This window comes from Pecten maximus, chromosome 2, assembly GCF_902652985.1.
Source record: "Pecten maximus chromosome 2, xPecMax1.1, whole genome shotgun sequence".
Lineage (NCBI taxonomy): Eukaryota > Metazoa > Mollusca > Bivalvia > Pectinida > Pectinidae > Pecten > Pecten maximus.
The window spans coordinates 53,721,011-53,742,605 of record NC_047016.1 but is presented as its reverse complement, the minus strand read 5'-3'; the positions used below and the strand labels follow the sequence as shown (position 1 = coordinate 53,742,605).

The following is a 21,595-nucleotide window of genomic DNA, read 5'->3' as shown; positions in this document are numbered from 1 at the left end:
CTGCAGATTCATAGTCCCAATGGACATGGCATAAGATTGACTATGTATAATATAGGGAAGAGAACTGAAATACACTGTTTTCGAAATCGATCTCAATATTCTATGATCTGCTGCACATTTGACCCAGTATCAGCTCCATTTGATTAGGGAATCCTAGCTGGCCCTTTTATTTGCAAACGTGTAAACTCAAACTCGAAATTGAGAAACCTTAATAAATACTTGTAACATCATTTACTCAGAGACCTGTTTAAATATATTTAACAACGTTACGAGGTGTTTAGGAAGAGAAATGTTCTTCAAAGAGAGGAACGTGAAAAATACAACGCATGATTGTATGGCAAAAGAATGAAAAAAAAAAAAAAAATGAAAAAAATAAATAAAGGGTGTCATTCACCGATGTGGAATTATTTCCAATGAGACCCGCGCGATTGACAAGGTATATCTATGGGGACAATCCTGTTAATCGAGAATCGTGCAAGGGAAGGGATTTAGAAAAAATATATATGTATAGTGTATTTTCCTAGAAGATAGCAGAAAGACGTGATGGAAATAAATAGTAGATAAGTCTAATTAGTATTAATTATAAGGATATCCGCATAATGGAAAGCTCCGTGTAGGTGTTTTATAACATACCCTACATTTTACTTCATATCCGTCCGTATTTTAATTGTATCAGAAAACCCTTACGTCTTCATATCATAATGTGTATTTTATACCTAAACATTTTGATTAAAACATATTGAAGAAATACCGTTTTTGTTCATGTGATAGATCATTTAAATTCAAAGACATGCAGATTTTCTGCCGGACCAGAGCTCGGTATGAGGTAGAGAATAGGACTGATTAAAAAAACCGACGAAGAATATCTGATGCTAAATAATACCACACACTATTACTGTTATCGGGCACCTCTTTGTATGTATTTTGAAAGTCAAGACCGTTTACACTTTCCTAGGTTCTGTTATTTATTATTCTTGTTACACTTCTGTTTGCTACCATCACTGACGAGTCATGGAAGGATGAAAGCAACAAAATGCAGTTTTATTTTTTTGTATTCGGCAAATACTCCCCTCTGCCTTTGTGCATGAAGGAAAGGCAGCGTGGAAGTAGACAGATTACTTGCAACAGCAGGACACCAACTGAGAAATGAGGGCAGACATACACAGGTTGGTTTGGTTGGTTTATCTTGTTTAACGTCCTATTAACAGCTAAGGTCATTTAAGGACGGCCTCCCGTGCGTGCGACATGCATGCGTGTTGTGAGTGCGTATATGTGTTTTGGGAGGCTGTGGTATGTTTGTGTTAAGTCTCTCTGTGATAGGCCGGAACTTTTGCCGATTTATAGTGCTACCTCACTGAAGGATACTGCCGAAGACGCCCAGCAGGACACCCGACCCAGTCACAATATACTGACAACGGACGAACCAGTCGTCCTACTCCAAATATGCTGAGCGCTAAGCAGGAGTAGCAACTACAATTTTTAAAGACTCTGGTATGTCCCGGCCAGGGAACAGAACCCAAAGCCTTCCTCACAGGGGCGAACGCCAAACTAAAGGCCAAAACTGAGGCATTGTCAAGAGAGACATTAGGAAGAAGAAAGTTGTTAAGAAAGAAGAGAAAAGATAAGATCCCAAATTAAGTCGCCTCTTACGATCATGCAATGGGGGCAGCAGGTACATTTCTAACGCCCTACCTGCAAGGCACACATACACAGGATGATCATCGTAATAAAGGTTTCTCAACACCTCTCTGCCCGGACATCATGTTGTAGTCCCGAAGATCCAAGCAAATAGTGATGATCGGATTAACCATGGAAAGACAGGATTGAGGAGGCCAACGAGTGGAAGCAACATAAGTACCTGCAGCTAGTAGAGGAGTGTCAACAACATGAATGGAGGACATGGTGTCTGCCTATAGAGATCGGATATAGGGAATCCCCCGGTCAATCAGTCTGTCGAGCCTTACGACTACTATATGAGTCAAAGAAGCGGACCGGATATGAATAGCAGCCAAAGGTTGTTTCCAGATGAATATAGAGAAAGTTCATAGATGAAGAAGGAGGAAAGACGGAGGAGTCACCAGACAGGACTTTCTGCCTGACGATGCAGCAGTTGACGAGATATCCAGTTAATGATGGTACAGGAGAGCATTGGATGTCATGTTTTGAATATATAAATCTATTACTAAACACGTTTCTAAAGGTGTCCTTAACAAGTGTATATTCTCAGGATAATTTTAAAAGGATAAAAGTCTGACTGCACTTTCCTGAGGCTAAATTAAACCATTTAGATACGAAATGCTTTATTATTTGAGCACATGAACTTGTTGAATTGTTACGTTTCTTGTCATAAGTTGATCATCTAGACCCTCGTTAATATAGTTTTATGATTACTTGATTGCGGAAGACTTTAAGGTATCCCGCAGCATTGTTATATTGATGTAAGAAGTCTGATCTTTGTACTTATAAAGGACATTTCATCTTCAATTTTTTCTTTAATCTTTAAGAAGTTTTATCGAAATTTCAGTTTATTTGACCCTTTTTGGCCACGCCCAATTTTGGTAAAGCACCTTAATACCTTTCCATATTTGAGATGCATTTGATTCGACCTTATATGGATTTTTAGAAGTTAAAAACTTGAAATGAATTCTGATAGAAATCAAACAAATGATAGTCAAATACATTGTACATGTGATGTCCCCATATAAACTATAGTAAAGTTTACCCCCTCCCAAGGAGCAAACGTGAGACCACAGGGTCATGAAATTCACAACTTTGGTAAAACTTCTCAAGACTCTTACATCTATGAAGAGTATGCTTGTATTTAATTCTACCTTATTTAGGTCTTGAGAGGAGATTTCTTGAATTTTCAGTTTATTTGACCCTTTTTGACCCTGCCCATAAGCCCTTGAGGGTCAGTCAGTGCCAGTATGCATGTATTTTGCAACATGCATATAATACTAAAAAATTCTATCCAAGTTTGTTTTATTTCCAACGGTAATTGGAACAAATAATGCTCTAAAATGTGGTTTCTCTATATAACTTTAGTAAATTTAACCCCCCCCCTCCCCAGGAAGAAACATGAGACCCCAAGGTCATGAAATTCACATTTTCGTTTAAGCACATTAAGACCCTTCAATATATGAAGTGCATTTGATTCTACCTTATTTTGGTTTTTAGAAGAAGTTTTGTTAAATTTCGGTTCATTTGACCTATTTGGCCACGCTCATACATCCCTGGGGCTCAGTCGGTGCCAATATACATGTACTTTACAACAGGCATCCCATATTGATAATTACAACCAAATTTGTATTATTTTCAATGACAATTGGAACACATACTGCTCAAAAATGTGATTTCCCTATATCAACTCAAGTAAACGTTACCCCTCCCCAGAAACATCATACCCAATGGGTCATACAGGACCTTTATACCTTTCTATCTGTGATGAGTATTTGCTTCTACTATATCTGGGAATTGAGAAGAGGATTTTTGAAATTTTAGTCAATTTGATTCTTTTTGGCTCTGCCCCTCAGGCCTCTGCGGGCTGGAACAATATAAATCACAATTTTGTTTAATCGTTGGCCATGAAAGCTTCCTACCAAAAGGCATATATCTTCAATGTTTGACATACTGAAGGAAGGGAGACAATCCATCTATCAGCTGTCAGTATGACCTAAAAATAGTAGCGAAACTTATTCTTCCTTATGATTTGAAATATGGGGTTTTATTAAAAGTTAGTAGAGCGACTTCACTTAAAATGTTGTATTTACTTGGAGTTAAGAACAGTACTTCTATTGGAGAACATGAATTTATCCTTTATCAACTACTATTGTAAACAGAATGATCAATTACTGGACAAGAATTTTGGTTGGAAAAACTGAAAAATTTCTACATTCATGTATAATGAATCTTATCTAAAATTCATTAATGGGAATGTGATTTGTCATTGGTTAAAATATTTCAAAAATAGTAGTATGTGAATATATAAAAAAATAATGTGAAAGGCGAGTTTATACAAAAATGGAAAACTCTTAAAAATCTACATGTAACCGATTTTTTTTACTCTGTACTGTGTTTCGAGAAATACCTTGATGTTTTAAATGTAAAAATGCAAAGAAATTGTGTAAATTTAGAACATTTAGTCATGATTAACGAAATGAAACTAGCAGGTCGGAATATATAAATAGACATGAAAGGCTATGTTTTCTATGTAGGGAATAAAAATAAACTAGTGATGAGTTTCATTATATTTCAGATTGTCCAGAATATGAAGAAACTTACTTGGTAAATACTACTGCGAAAGAGTTACTCTTTTGAAATATATTAAACTAATGTACTAAGAAAATAGGGCAACGTCACCCCATAAACATTATATGGAAAAGTAGTCAACATACAGTAAAAAAATGGAATTCATAATTCAGATTATGGTGCCAATGGACATGGCATAACAAAATTGACTATGTATAATAGAAGAGAAAGAGAACTGAAATTTCGAAATCCATCTCAATACTCTGCTTATGTTCTGCTGCAATCATTTGACCCAATATCTGATCCATTTGATTAGGGAATCCTTGCTGGGCCTTTTATTTGCAAACGATAGTCATCTCCTTATTTCATACCAAACAGTGTAAACTCAAAGTCGAAATTGAGTAACCTAGAAAATATAGAAATAACATCATTTACTCAGAGACCAGTGTACATATATAAAACACCGTGATCAAGTGTTCAGGAAGAGAAAGGCTCTTCAAAGAGAGGGAAGTGAAAGATACCACACATACTTGTATGTCCAAATAATAATAATAATAAAAACCATACGAATATCATACACCGATGTTGAGTACTTTCTTGCAAAGGAAGGGATTTATTAACTTCTCATGAGAAAAAATTATATAATGTATTTTCCTGGAAGTAGACAGCAGGAAGAAGTGATGCATTGATTCCCGTGTCTGTAATGATTCATACCTCCTGGATAATCTTTAATTCCATTAGAAAATAATGTAGGTAAGTCTAACTAGTATTAATTATAAGGATATCCGCATAATGGAAAGCTCTGTGTAGGTGTTTTATAACATACTTTACACTTTGCTTCAATATTCTTCTGTTATGAACTCTTCAAGTATAAGAAAGCTCCGAAATTTATGTAAGTTTATCAAAGGTATTAATTATGCCATACAGAATGTACAAGTGTGTTCAGGACTAAATAATTACCAAGACGGACAGATATTGGTTCATTGTTTTATTCAACATTTATCACATTTTACAATCGCATTTTGCACAAGACTTCAGCTTCTTACATATATGTACATCTATAACCATCGGTACGATTTACATCTCGCGCTATCCAGAGTTTCCGCCTCAAACCAGGTAAAAAAACATTTTGACGGACAGACCACGGGCGTCTGCTTCTGTTTAGTATTGATAGAAGGAAAAAAATAAGCCCCCTATTTCTACTGTTGATGTAGCATGGTTAAGGCCTTATATATTTTTTCTATCAATACTAACCGGAAGCAGACGCCTGTGGATAGACGCTGTGGTTTGATGCACCCATCCGACAAAATGCCTTAAGTCTGGTGCTGGGAAAAGAGGAAATTCGGACAATTTAAACCAGTGTATATTGATACGTTTTTAATTGCCTCCCAAACCTCACACACACATTTTCAATCGCTCTCGCAGTAGTTACCATCTAAAGCAACTGTATACCACGGACATTACAGCATATCACAGTTCCGCGAACGCTACTAGGATAATTTGATAACTGTGTTATATTATTATAGCGCTTTCTTTAGATCGATACGGGATTTGAAGCTAATGGATCTGGAAGCGATGGAAGTGATAGAAATATTTTTTTAAGTACTGTACAAAGGTCACAGACTGGAGGCTTAGTACATCTGCTGAATGTTCACATTTTAAAACACATTTACTGACAACTCAGTAAATAAAAATTGTATCGAAAAAAATGACAGGCAATTATATTAAGCAAACAATGGAATATTCTGATAATTATAAACGGTTACATCACACGTAGATTATTTTTTTTAGAATAGTAATACGCGGAAAATAAGATTCGTGGAAGATACATATTGATACAAAAAAGGAAACAGTGCCAAGTGAATAAATGAAGTTTGAATCATCGCAACCGTACACACATAAGCATTTACGCAAAAGAACAAAGAGGTATGCACACTTTGAAAGTGGAGCAACTTTGCTTGAACGCTATCACTGCAAACTGCGCTTATCTGTCGACAATTATTACCATCTCGTAAACACTTACCACGTTAGTGTCTACACGCTACACTTTAAGTCTGACGAAAATAACAGAGCTGTTATCGAAACGTCACTAGCAATAACGTTATTGGTTGTGTTAGATACTGTTTTTACATAGTCGACATAACGTAAAAAGTTGGGAATTTTCAGTTCAGTTTCATGGTCTCCATGGAGATGGAGATGTCTAGTAAATTCATAAAGTTTGAAACAAACATAAGCATCCATGCAAGGGGGACAAAGGTATGCACATTAGCACAAACGCACACATATAATACATAAAACAATTATTTTTTGTTCCAATGGATGTATGAAAAACGGCGGTAGTTTAGATGGATTATCTCTGAGACAAGTGTAAATTGAGAAAGATATAAATGCGTGGTAATACAATAACATATTTGTTATTATAAAAAAACATAACAATTACCACTTAGCGCATAATAAAACGTGCAATCCACGGAGTGCCCGTGGTACACGCCTATGAACAATAGTAACCGACCAGCAATCAACACTGCAACAAGCATTTAAGTGTAGATAAATACATGTAATCAATAACTTTTAACAATTATCATTTCTTTAAAACAACATATACTTTATGTATTACATCCAACTGCTCTATGGCTTCCTACACATTTATTGAAAACACGTGTAATTTAAACATCATTGCAAAGATAAAAATAATAAAATATCATCTTAAAATCCAGCAATAGAGCTAGATCTTGATTAAATTTGATTCCGACACATATGACTATTTAATGTGTGGTACATCTATACGAATTTCAGAAACATTTTTGAGATTGGCATTAACTAAGTGATCGCTTTCACTGACTGAGTGAGATTGACGTGAATCATTGCATCACGTGCATCAAGTTATGATTGAAGTGTGAGCCACTTAGATTTATACACTGATGTAAAGCAAATCAGTAACATGAATCCAGGAAAAAGATGATTAAAACAACACTTGGCAGTCACGTTGATTTCGTGCAAGTCACTGTCCGTTTTATAACAAGTAACTGTAAGTACAACGGAAGTGAAAACATCCTTCATAAAGATTAATTATGTAAACAGTAACAAACATGGCTTATTTTGGATTTCGCGTATTGTTTTGGTTACAGTTAACGTCCTGGGCCGGTCTGGAAAACGACCCACATTTATCGTAAGGTTTGTCGACAAGCGTGAAGCAGCTTCGCTTTATATTTTCTATAGTATCATATTCGGCGGACCGCACCACGTCATACGGGTTATCCTCAGTCGAATCGTCAAAATTGTGTACTACAATCGGTAGGACGCCATTGCTGAAGGCGTTCGACATCCTTCCTTTGAATTCTAACTGATTGTACGTGTTGTCTGTGACTATGTTGTCAGGTTTGGGAGATATCTTTGATGTCCTGGCCTGTTCCCTGGGTCCAGGTTTGCCACGGATTGGTGTTTCCTTCAACGTATCAGGTCCATCAATTGTATTGTATATGCTTTCCTCCTTCTCCAGGACGAAATAAAAATGTTCCTCTTCCTTCTTTCTTTGTGCTTTCTTTGCTTTTCTGTATAAATACATATAGGTAAATGAATAACTAACACTGTGTATTTTACAGCCTACATTTTAGGTTAATCTAGTCAAATAAAAAGCTTCCCTGCCCTGTATAGTTTGAAAATTTACCTTTGACTTATGAAATTAAAAAAAAAATGCTAACAAACTCATTTCATTATTTGCAATATTTATGTTAATCAGACTTGTTGACCTTTAAAATGTTATACACTAAAACATACTTGTATAATTAATAATACTTTTGATTCCAAGTATGTTTTCATTTTCGTTTACCAAGACTATTAAAATGCCCTTGATATGTCCACTCGACCAAATAAAATGTTAAGAATATGGCAAAAGAAACAAATATGGCAAGCATGATACGATTTGAACTATTCTTACCTTTTCCGGATGCTACAGATGATTATTGTCAGAATTATCAATATAAAAACGCCTGCTGCTGCGGGTATGATGATGTAGAATATGACTGGAATAGACAATAACATCATGACTGGTGACAGTGTAGATTACTATACAGAAAAACACCAACTTTGATTTCAAAAATCTATAGGTAGTTATACAGAAAATCTGCCGTAATTCGAATGCCATCATTTTGGGGAATACATAAATATTCGAGTCCATTTGGGACCGTTTCAAAATAACAAGCATGATATGTATACTGTGTTAATCAAGTGACATGCTTACCAAACAAGTAGCCGTCCGGGTCAATTTCCGCTTTTGTCAGTCCAGTATCAAAGTCGTTCCGGTATGTATACTCGTTTGACTCGGGGATACTACCGTCTACAAGTAAATAATGAGTGTCGATAAACAAACACCACTCCTTATCTCATATATCTATGGTCTACCGAATACATATTATTTTGCGTACTTGTACATGTATAGAACAGAGAATAGGGATATTTCCGTAATCTCGTCTCCAGTCATGATCAGAGACATATATATATCATATACAGTGTATGATGTATAGGTCTCGTCTCCAGTGTTTTCATTGCAATGTTATTAGATTTTTCAATCGTCCTACTAGGTAAAGAAGGGGGTATTTAATCGATTGACTTGTGGTATCAGGTATATTTTTCTGTTATCTTTTAACATAACACTGTTGTATCGCTTTAATTGAGTGTCCCCTAGTTGTACTTACGCAAATGACATATGTAGGGCAGGTGTTCTTTACACGACACGCTACCTAACGACCAGGAGTCGTCCACTTCATTCTTCTGTAAAGTCAGACATGTCCGGGTTCTATTCTCAATCCTCTGTGAACGGGGAAGGGACATATCCACAACATTTTTATCTGTAAAATATATAAATCTCAATTACCAAACAAGACCAGCTTCGAACAATTTAAATCTTTTTTCACATGTCAGGACATGGCATGATGAAAGAGGGTTTCTTTTATTCGTGTGCGTATTTTCTAGTTTGAACAATGTGATTTGCGAGTTGCTAAGTGCACAGTCGTCTGCTTCTCGTTAGTATTAATAAAAAACGACAGCCCTACTACTGATATATCTAAAAGTGAATAAATACATATAAATTTCAGTTTTAACAATATTCGGGAATCGTACAGAAGATGCGCGAGCATTTCATAATGATTTCCTCGTTCAATATTTCTTTTTCTTTAATATAGCTATCAGAATAAAAGAAACTAAGAATGAAATGATTGAGAGTCCGCGATGAGATAGAAGCCTCCAGTGAGAGGCGACATTTTGTAAGTTGGAGTTCGCAAATGCTGCAGGGGAATAAAATAATGTTTTTCGTAAAAAAGAAAGAATAGGAATAGGTCATAATTGATGAAGCTGTTGTCGTCCCTGTTTGATACTTACTGCCACCAATCCAGGTCTGAACAACTCGTGTTAACCCTGTCCAGTAAAACGTGTGATGTTTCAGGATACTGTCCTCATCCTCCACAGCCCTGTCAGAGAGATGACCACCCATCTGTTTACATTTTTTAGCAGATTCAAACCACGTTTGTGCATCATCAGAGGCAAAATAACAGGGGATAGCTCTTTTGTAGAAATTACAGACGCCGGGATTGTTAACTGAAAATAGAATAAACTTATATGCAAAGATATTCATAGTTTCTAAACATTAATGTAAATAAAAACAATTGTGTTAAACAAAATTATTAAACAAGTAACGAAAAGAAATTGATATAATAGTACATATATATAATACATATTAAGAAATGACCATAAATAAAAAAAAAAATGAAAAAACGTTATTTTATTAGATCGCATGTAAACAATCAATGTGTAATAATAATGTCTGTATTAATAAGCAAAGTTATCAAACAACAAACAAAAAGAAATTGGTAAAAATAGATTAAGGAAAGACAATGAAATGAAAGAACAATAAATGAATAACAAATAAAAAGTATGATTGAATGAATATAAATAAAAGGATAACTAAACGTGATTTTGTTAGATCGCATATATGCAACCGATTACACGGTGTCACTTATCCCCGAAAGTTAGCATCATATATAGCTTACCTATCTTACAGATGTATTTGTGTCGCTGTGTACAGTTTCCAGAGTACCACATGGTTTGATTACTATCAATCCGCATTATCTGTCCACAGTCCTGTCGAGTTTGTTCCGCATCTGGTTTATGCATATGCCATCCCAGGGAATCTATCAAACGAAACAATATTTGTACTTTAGGAGAATGAACAACAAATGTATTGAAATCAAACGAAACAACTTAACGCTGAAAAACAACAAATGTATTGAAAGCATAGCATGTCTACAATTATTATAATTCCATATAAATTCTTTGACATGTAGGCAACTGCAGGAATAGGGCTTGCTTTGATATAGCATAATTCTCAACTTCCATTGAATCATGTCAACCTGATTTAGTCTGGTTTGACATATTATTTTTTAGGAGTTGATGTAAGGTAAAAGTCTCATAGAAAATATATTGATTTCATCAGGATATAGCAGGATGGGCAAGCACTCAAAATTACTAAACCCGATTATAGTAAGAGAGAAATCCGGTTCTAAGTGCTAAAGTGTTTTATTCCTGATGTGATAATAATAGACAGATGGACTCATACAAATTGATCATTACCAGTAACGTTGCAGTCAAGTGCTCGTTACAATTGGTTTTAAAACCGTGTCCTTTTTAAGGTATCTTCAATACTAATTCTGTAAGTTTTAGATCAAACTAATTTATCTTATTATCACAAATATCTGGTTTTAACAGACCGTATCTTAGGCTAACATCTGGTTTAGGTATAAAACGACTTCACTTTCAATTGTTATTTGGCCTGTTTTTAAGACACAGTGTTGTTGTAAGGAGAGAACTATGACACGAGCCACTCTCTCGAGCCACTCTCGTGAGCCCACCTCACCTTCAGTGTTGTAGACGGTGACGCTGTTATCGCCTCCACAGAACTGGTACCTATTTCCGGGGCAGGCTGTGTTACAATTGGCATCCAATACTGATTCAAACTTCGTCTCTTCTCGGAGACAAAAACACTCGGAACCCTAGTCAATTGTAAGATTAAACCACACTTAATACAAGTATGATGAAATAGACATCGCGTGCATTAAAAAAAGTCGATCAATATTGTAATTTAACATCTTGTACAACGCAACTTCTGGATTAATCACAGTAAAAAATTACAAAGTTAATTACCAAATTAAGCAACGAAAACATTACACAGTAGAAATATATCATTGGCTTAAGGATAAAAAGGTTAATAAGAATTTAACTACATATGTTATGGCGAAGACATAACTCTAACGACGCTAATTTGAAATATTGATGATTTTGTTTGTTCTGATACCGAAAATCACTTAAATTTCGTGTCAAATTTATTTTCGCGTTAATAACACCTGTCGTTGTCTGCCACGATATCGGATACTAATAAATGAGTCTTTTGGAGCCCATGACCCGAATAGGTCATTCGCGAAATAATATATAAGCGAATATGTCTGAAGAGTAAGTTCGCAAAATAAAGTATTCGCGAAATCTAAGTGATTTACAGTAACAAACGAGAACCAATACACAGGATATGTTGACCAAACCGCAGGAATGAATATTCATGAACGAAACAAAAAAAAATGTAGAAATTGAATCCCTTTTTTCGGAACAGTTTTTATCGTGAGTGGGGTAATACAAGTCAATACATACATTTGCATCTTAAATGCGTGAGTATCTACTACATTATTTTAACTTTATATTTTATTAATTGATCAGGTCGACGTAATTTGTCGGTAACGTTACTTACCTTCAGACCAGCGTATTGGGTGGTCATACTGTGCTTACAGAAACTTGTACACAAAGTCGGCTGATTATTCGTGAAGTTACTAGGATAGGTAAACTTTTCTGTAAAACAGCCTATTGGCTTCCTCTGGAGTACGGATAAATCTGCACAAGAATAAAATGCACACATATATATTATATCAAATACACTGTATATACCACACATTCAAATGCATGAATCACATATCTGAATTACACATATACAGTTAAATCACACACATATATATCACATATACAAATTCTATTCGCCGATTGAAATATTAAAATAAAACGTTTGCTGACTTTTCACAAATTTTGTGTTGATAACACATACATGATTTATAATGATAACAGATACAATGATACGGTAAAAATGCACAATTCTGAAAAATAAAGCACATGTTTTAAATATGTAAATATAGTCAGTTAACCGGATATTTGTAATCTACACAACATTTGCAATTTTAAAACAGTTGAGAAGGATAAGTAAATTTATTTTTCTCTGTTTGTCATATCCATGAAAATCTTGCAATTTTGGTAACCTCTTCAAAAATTCTAAATAATTGCAAATTATCATGATTTTGGACCCAAAATGACACAATTCCCTACAATTTCCTGAAACCTATTTGAAGTAAAATATCTCTAGCACAAAGACAGAATTAATCTTGTTTTTATGCTTTCTTCCCTTGTCTGCGGCATCAGATTTTTCGCTGTAAGCAAAACAAAATATCCGGTGTAAACACACTTTCGGAAAATCCAGAAATTTATGATATTGAACCAAGTTTTCTTTTTTTTCAAACAAAAGTGAAGCCTGTATATACATCTTCATAATGAATATACATATATTTTATTTTTTCTTCATGTCATAATACAGAATGTTATTTGTTTGCTTAAGTGAATCACCCATGGTCAGGCTATCCTACCGTGGTCTGCTACCTATAAAGTATATAACTGTAACAATAGGTATGTGTTAAAAGGGAACAACCAACCAATTGAAAAAATATATTTTTGAAACAGCCCCTGTTGAACGTTGAGCCAAGGATAAAATGTCTGGCAGCCACTGATTGGCCAGTATGTTATGAAGTGAGAAAATAGATATGTAGCCTGATAGGTAACTATCAATAAGAAATGTTGATATAAATTTCGTAAGTCCGATTGGTTTTTTCCCAAAAGTTCACGTAATAATAGTAAACAGGTAAACATTTACGATTTTTGAGAATTTTTACTGCGAAATTCACCTATTTTCAAAATGGCTACCCTGGAGAAAATTTGAGCTGAAGGACCCAACTTTTTTTTTTCGATTAGGTGTTATATCAGACCCTAAACTTTTGTTATAAACCATAATCGTCATATTCAATTCAAGAATTTGAATGAAATAATGCAAAACGTTAACACTAAAGTCTATGGGAAAACAATTGGTTGGTTGGTCTCTTTAAAAGACTGATATGATATACTGTTTAATCTTGGTATGCTGTCCAATCTGAAGTATGAGAAGTTATATACATGTTAGTATTGTATATAACATATTTTTAAACATCCTTCAGACATCCGTTTGAGTCTTTTAAAAAAAAATTGTCATTTTTTTTTCACAAACACACTTGTGATATCCAATTTAGACATCCTTATAAAAACATAACGACCTCTCTGTTTATGGGTTTTGTGACGGGAAACAACGATGGCGACGGAAAAGTTGTTTTGTAACAGAACGAAAATCAAGTCAAGTGGCCATCATTACAATTGGAAGTTGTTCTGAAGGCACGGGTCCAGGTTCCCACGACCATTAATGGCCAGTGTAGTACAGAGATCATCCTTATGTTAAGTAATATCCTGATTTACTTAACACACGCCTCTCTTGTTTGGACTGATATAACTTGGTAATTGAGAGGGTATCACTAGCATTACACACAACTATTTGATCAAATATGCTTTTCTATTTAATGAATTCAAAATTAGACAAAGATGAACAGTGATAATTCTATATTGTTTTATTAAAAAAATAGATTTGCAACGAGCACATTTTGTGTAGCAAAACTGTATATGTAACAAAACTACCGCCATTACAGTTATGAGGGTATCAAAGATTAATTTGATTGTTGCAAAAGCATGATGACACCAGATTGACCTATGTTTTCGTGTACGCAACTCATTCGTCAATAACGACTCCCATATGCACAAAGTGGTGATGGTATTCGCGGAGAGATATGTTAAGAGAATTAACTTCACCAGAGAAAATTAAGAAATACTCGCCTTTAGTATAAATGTCTAAATGGTGGTCATTTTCTGGTACTGACAACCCAACATCAACCTTGATTTTTTTTTCTTTTTACGATAGGATTACTGAAGACATATGTCTCGAACCGTTTAAATACTACAGAATAATATTAAAACTGTGCTAAAAGCAAGCATGTAAGATTGAAGCATCATGAACATGTTTCCAAAGGACGTTATTCCGATGATTTTTGAGAGATTCGAACCCAGGACTTTAACTCTTAATACACTTCATGAATTATAAGAAACTAGCTCGTATGTGTATGTGCCTCTCTAAAACAATTCTTGCGATTATAAAATACATGAATGAAAAATAATCATCCCTCTTAAAAAGCATTTGCGGAAAGACATCCTATATCATTACAAAAGACATACCATGTGACCATATCCAGGATTCCTTATCTTCTCGGCCGCCGATCCATATAGTTGACCCAGTATCTGTGACGTTTAATCGGTCAATCACTTTGTCCCAGTAATCAATATCTTCGATGGTCAAAAGTTTCCCGCCTCTGTTCCGACATAATTTCTTGGCATCCTTCCAAACAGTGGCACGACTGTAATATGTTCCTATGCCACGTAATGACGTCCATTGGGCGCCTACAGTAGATTGATGTTGTAAAAGATAAGTTGAATTCTGAAATGATTGCTTATCTAGACAATTAAGAGAATACAGAGAGATAAAGAAACAAAAAATAAACCAACAAAAAACTAATAATTTTTAAATATTTGTGACGACCTATTGGCATCAGATGGAAACAGTGTACAGTTATGGGAACTGTGTCTGAGCAAAAGATGATATAGTGAACACGAACCCGGGATACCACACCCATTTATTGTCACTTTAAAATTAGAAACTGGTCTAAATACGTGATCAACAATTCTCAAAAGGATCGGTAGACCTAATATTTATAGCCCGATTGTTTTAAACTGTCAGCCTCGATTCATTTCCACCATATGCTTTAAAGAGGATGAACAAGTGTCAATTATGATACAACGTAACAACGACAAAAGTTATTTCTTTAGGTAAAAAGGAGTAATATTTTTTTTAAATGTTTCATCAATATCATATTAAGTTTTAAAATGTACGGAGTTTGGATATAAATTATCACATCTGCCCGTGTTCGTTATCTAAGGTAACAGTTAAAGTTTATTGGTTGTGCCATGAAAACACACATATATTCTCCACGTGTTCCAAACTTTACACGTGCCAAACACGTCAGCTGCAGTAGCAATTGATGTAGGAGAGATAACGTATCATTTATCTGCACGAATTGGTAGCTGACTAGCACCTTGTTGTTGATAGAAGTTTTCCCAAGAGGCTTTCATTCCGTCGTACATGCAAGTGGGTATTCATAAACACTTCGCATCTATTTCTTGAAAGTGGGTTTGGAACATGAGATAATTTTGTAAATGAATTAATACATTTGTAGAACGTAAATGATCAAAACTGATGTTTTAAAACATTAAAAAAAAACAATAATGATGTAATGATATGACATATTTATTATAGAGCACACGGTATTAAATATATATTAAGTGCCAGATTTTGGAAAAGAAATCTCAAGAAATCTCAAGAGACCTGCGTATGAGTTAGTCATATACCTTGTGATATTGGACAATAACTTATTGATTTATGTAACAATCCGTACCATCTAAAATATATCGCAAAATTTGAGTACCAAAATACAACAAAAATGATAATGCGAGGTACAATTTTGCCAAAATCATTCCTAATTTCAGATAAGAATTCATTACACACAAAATAATAAGTAAAAGGTTTGTACGTGTATAAATGAATTTAGGGTTGCAGATTTGCACTCTGAGAGGTAAGTCAGTTTAATCTGGCATATTCGTTGGTCTAGACAGGATATAGGTGAAACGATCAATGTTTTAACACACTTGGGTCATCTTGGCTTGCTATAACAATAAGTACCTTAAACACAGTAGACATGGGATAAGGTTGATTGAATAAGAAATAACACGCAAAAAACGCCAAATCAACTCTGAAAAATTATAAATGATAATACATGCATGATCCATTTTATTAACCTCCTACACAGACATTCAACATAAATATTTTAACTATGTCATAATTACAAAAACTGTCGACACTACATATATAGTTGACAATGACAAAGAGCTGCAATAATAGATAGATATATAACCTATGTAACTAGAGATATGTCACTAATAAACAACTGCTATAACAAATATTCGATGGGTATGTAGTGCACAATTCGTCTCTATTAAGTTAAATGACGATTCTCATGCAGTTTCTTATCATTACGTATAGTCATCTCGGATACATACACTGTTGGTTTATATATACCACTCGTTACCAGGCGGAAGTGCCTAGCTCGCGCGGATACTCTACATCTCGTATATAATGTCTAAAGATCGATTGTCAGATGATTTGTTAGCTTAACGAAGTAGCAATACGAAATCTAAAAACTACATTGTTAAGCATTGTTGGAAATGTTGATGTTCACGTCTATAAAATTTATATTTTTAAATTCATCTTTAGTCCCTTTATAATATGATTTTACTTATGGATTGCTCTATTTCTTAAATACCTTATAAATGCAGCTTGTATTTATCAAATGATCAAGCGAATCAGACTTTAATAACGTGTCCTTAAATGTCAATCATTGTGACCACAATGCATTAGGCATAGTTCACAAGCATTTAACATCGTCTGTGCGATGAGACATACCCACATGTGAGAACATCACTAAGTTCTGGCGTTTTGCCTATCTCCACTCTGTTGCCATGAGATGGAAATGTTTATAAATATATTTATCAGCTGAGCGTTGACTTTTAGCTTTAGTCTATACGCAAGACATTTTAATGGCAACTGTTTTTTTGGTTTCCCACCAAAGTTTTTTTTTAACTCTTGTCGAATAATGAACTCTTTGATGCCAACCGGTTGCTACTTTGCTTTGACCAGAATATAATATTGTAATTTATTCATATTGAATACATGATTATATTAAAACAGACCAAAATCTCCTTCTATAGTCGGACTATGATATCTGTTAGGAGTTTGGTTAAGTGGATACCACCCAATAAAACTGATTATTTCCATATGTATTGTCAATTTCACAAAAAAAAAAAAAAAAAAAATATATATATAATGATAATAAAAAATTGGGTAATGGGTTAATTTACTGCAATTTTATCCTAACAGGTTTATCTCCTTTGAATGAATCGTTTAACGTAGTCGACAGCTAACAAATGTTATCATGTTGCTGTTTGTTTTGTTGATAATTCAGCCTATAGTAGATATGGTGTAACACAAGACAGCGTTTGGTCCTTTTGTTAAGTGAAACTGATTCAGTAAATATTTATTTCAGCTCGTGATAATTACATTATGTACACATGAATTGCATAGGACGTTTTGATTAGGAGTGGTATATATAGTATAATTGTGTACTTTGTGGTAATTATTTATTTCCTTTTTATGTGTAAAATAACTCAACAATACTCCATAAGTGATGCACGATCGCGATAGCAGTCACGTATGCCATGGAAATTATATTTTGGTAGTAACAAGGGCTGCAGAAGTTAGAAGTATCAAATTACTTACCGAGATATGTAAGTTCTATAGAAATTGGCACTAAATTATAAGTATGTGTGTTACTCGTATATACTTTAACAAAACAATATTTAACAAAAAGTTTTTTTTATAGACAAATTATGTCATATCTATAAATCATGTCTACAGTGATATGTGATGATGTTTAATTGATTAACAGACTTGTATTGTAGAAGGGTATAACAAGTATGCTGTAGAAACCTGCAAATTCATCTCCTATTAGAGGCACCGAAAAAACTTGACTACAAATTTGATCATCTTTTGTTGTTTTTATTCGTCCCCAAAACGTAATTGTTTACATATTTTTCTTTGTTTCTCTGCATAAACCTGTCATTCATGGAGTGTTTTTATTCATCTTTGTGGATATGTACGAACACAATGTTGAGTTGTAAATATCTACATAAAGAAATATATGTCGACATTGAGTAAGAAGGCCACAACAGCATTAACTATAACATAACATAAACTAGTAACATACAATACAAACCATACCCATACTATTCTGAAAAAGTCTGACTTACCCAGAACAGGCAGAAGTAAACTTCCATAAACAACAGCTGTAGCTACCAACACATACAGACTATCCGCCATCTCGCTTGGTGAAATGTACGAACTGGTCGTCCCCTGGTCACCTGCTTGTGTGGAAACAGGGAAACGTAGATCAGTTTAACAATAAATGAGGCACTGTTGATGAAGGACCATAGTATCAAGTGCAACAGGATGACAGCGTCATATACCTTCGAGTAGTCACCATTACGCGTGTGGGCCAGGCATAGTGTAAAAAACACCCAGCCTATATGATAGATGTAAACAGAGCGAACATAGTAACAACAGTAACATGTCTGCCTTCTCTACTAGTGAAGGTTACAGCAACATGTCTGTCTTCCCTACTAGTGAAGGTTACAGCAACATGTCTGCCTTCCCTACTAGTGAAGGTTACAGTAACATGTCTGTCTTCTCTACTAGTGAAGGTTACAGTAACATGTCTGTCTTCTCTACTAGTGAAGGTTACAGTAACATGTCTGTCTTCTCTACTAGTGAAGGTTACAGTAACATGTCTGCCTTCTCTACTAGTGAAGGTTACAGCAACATGTCTGCCTTCCCTACTAGTGAAGGTTACAGTAACATGTCTGTCTTCTCTACTAGTGAAGGTTACAGTAACATGTCTGCCTTCTCTACTAGTGAAGGTTACAGTAACATGTCTGCCTTCTCTACTAGTTAAGGTTACAGTAACATGTCTGCCTTCTCTACTAGTTAAGGTTACAGTAACATGTCTGTCCTCCCTACTAGTGAAGGTTACAGTAACATGTCTGCCCTCCCTACTAGTGAAGGTTACAGTAAGATGTCTGTCTTCCCTACTAGTGAAGGTTACAGTAACATGTCTGTCTTCCCTACTAATGAGGGTTACAGTAACATGTCTGCCCTCCCTACTAGTGAAGGTTACAGTAACATGTCTGTCTTCCCTACTAGTGAAGGTTACAGTAACATGTCTGTCTTCCCTACTAGTGAAGGTTACAGTAACATGTCTGTCTTCTCTACTAGTGAAGGTTACAGTAACATGTCTGCCTTCCCTACTAGTGAAGTTTACAGTAACATGTCTGTCTTCCCTACTAATGAGGGTTACAGTAACATGTCTGTCTCCCCTACTAGTGAAGGTTACAGTAACATGTCTGTCGTCCCAACTAGTGAAGGTTACAGCAACATGTCTGTTTTCTCTATTAGTTAAGGTTACAGTAACATGTCTGTCTTCTCTACTAATGAAGGTTACAGTAACATGTCTGCCTTCTCTACTACTGAAGGTTACAGTAACATGTCTGTCTTCTCTACTAATGAAGGTTACAGTAACATGTCTGCCTTCTCTACTACTGAAGGTTACAGTAACATGTCTGTCTTCTCTACTAGTGGAGGTTACAGTAACATGTCTGTATTCCCTACTAGTGAAGGTTACAGTAAGATGTCTGTCTTCCCTACTAGTGAAGGTTACAGTAACATGTCTGCTTTCCCTACTAGTGAAGGTTACAGAAACATGTCTGTCTTCTCTACTAGTGGAGGTTACAGTAACATGTCTGTCTTCCCTACTAGTGAAGGTTACAGTAACATGTCTGCCTTCCCTACTAGTGAAGGTTACAGTAACATGTCTTCCTTCCCTACTAGTGAAGGTTACAGTAACATGTCTGCCTTCTTGACTAGTGAAGGTTACAGTAACATGTCTGTCTTCCCTACTAGTTAAGGTTACAGTAACATGTCTGTCTTCTCTACTAGTGGATGTTACAGTAACATGTCTGTCTTCACTACTAGTGAAGGTTACAGTAACATGTCTGTCTTCCCTATACTAGTGAAGGTTACAGTAACATGTCTGTCTTCCGTACTAGTTAAGGTTACAGTAACATGTCTGCCTTCACGACTAGTGAAGGTTACAGTAACATGTCTTTCTTCCCTACTAGTGAAGGTTACAGTAACATGTCTGTCTTCCCTACTAGTGAAGGTTACAGTAACATGTCTGTCTTCCCTACTAGTGAAGGTTACAGTAACATGTCGGCCTTCCCTACTAGTTAAGTTTACAGTAACATGTCTGCCTTCCCTACTAGTGAGGGTTACAGTAACATGTCTGTCTTCCCTATACTAGTGAAGGTTACAGTAACATGTCTGCCTTCCCCACTAGTTAAGTTTACAGTAACATGTCTGCCTTCCCTACTAGTGAAGGTTACAGTAACATGTCTGTCTTCACTACTAGTGAAGGTTACAGTAACATGTCTGTCTTCCCAACTTGTGAAGGTTACAGTAACATGTCTGTCTTCCCTACTAGTGAAGGTTACAGTAACATGTCTGCTTTCCCTACTAGTGAAGGTTACAGTGATATGTCTGTCTTCTCTACTAGTGAAGGTTACAGTAACATGTCTGCCTTCCCTACTAGTGAAGGTTACAGTAACATGTCTGCCTTCTCTACTAGTTAAGGTTACAGTAACATGTCTGTCCTCCCTACTAGTGAAGGTTACAGTAACATGTCTGCCCTCCCTACTAGTGAAGGTTACAGTAAGATGTCTGTCTTCCCTACTAGTGAAGGTTACAGTAACATGTCTGTCTTCCCTACTAATGAGGGTTACAGTAACATGTCTGCCCTCCCTACTAGTAAAGGTTACAGTAACATGTCTGTCTTCCCTACTAGTGAAGGTTACAGTAACATGTCTGTCTTCCCTACTAGTGAAGGTTACAGTAACATGTCTGTCTTCTCTACTAGTGAAGGTTACAGTAACATGTCTGCCTTCCCTACTAGTGAAGGTTACAGTAACATGTCTGTCTTCCCTACTAATGAGGGTTACAGTAACATGTCTGTCCTCCGTACTAGTGAAGTTTACAGTAATATGTCTCTCTTCCCTACTAGAGAAAGTTACAGTAACATGTCTGTCTTCTTGACTAATGAAGTTTACAGTAACATGTCGGCCTTCCCTACTAGTGAAGGTTACAGTGATATGTCTGTCTTCTCTACTAGTGAAGGTTACAGTAACATGTCTGTCTTCTCTACTAGTGAAGGTTACAGTAACATGTCTGCCTTCCCTACTAGTGAAGGTTACAGTAACATGTCTGCCTTCTCTACTAGTTAAGGTTACAGTAACATGTCTGTCCTCCCTACTAGTGAAGGTTACAGTAACATGTCTGCCCTCCCTACTAGTGAAGGTTACA

At 35.4% G+C, this 21,595-nt stretch overlaps 1 protein-coding gene across 1 annotated transcript; it reads right to left on the bottom strand.

Moving 5' to 3' along the window:
• Positions 1 to 5,219: 5,219 nt before the first annotated feature.
• On the bottom strand, positions 5,220 to 18,649 carry LOC117322502. Its single transcript, XM_033877458.1, has 10 exons — positions 18,436 to 18,649; positions 14,695 to 14,916; positions 12,038 to 12,177; positions 11,156 to 11,291; positions 10,293 to 10,433; positions 9,625 to 9,840; positions 8,943 to 9,095; positions 8,489 to 8,584; positions 8,186 to 8,270; positions 5,220 to 7,799 (listed from the first exon to the last, which is right to left on the bottom strand). Exons 1-10 carry the CDS (start codon positions 18,503 to 18,505, stop codon positions 7,343 to 7,345), a joined length of 1,716 nt encoding a protein of 571 aa, XP_033733349.1. The 5' UTR covers positions 18,506 to 18,649; the 3' UTR covers positions 5,220 to 7,342.
• Between the last annotated feature and the right edge of the window lie 2,946 nt (positions 18,650 to 21,595).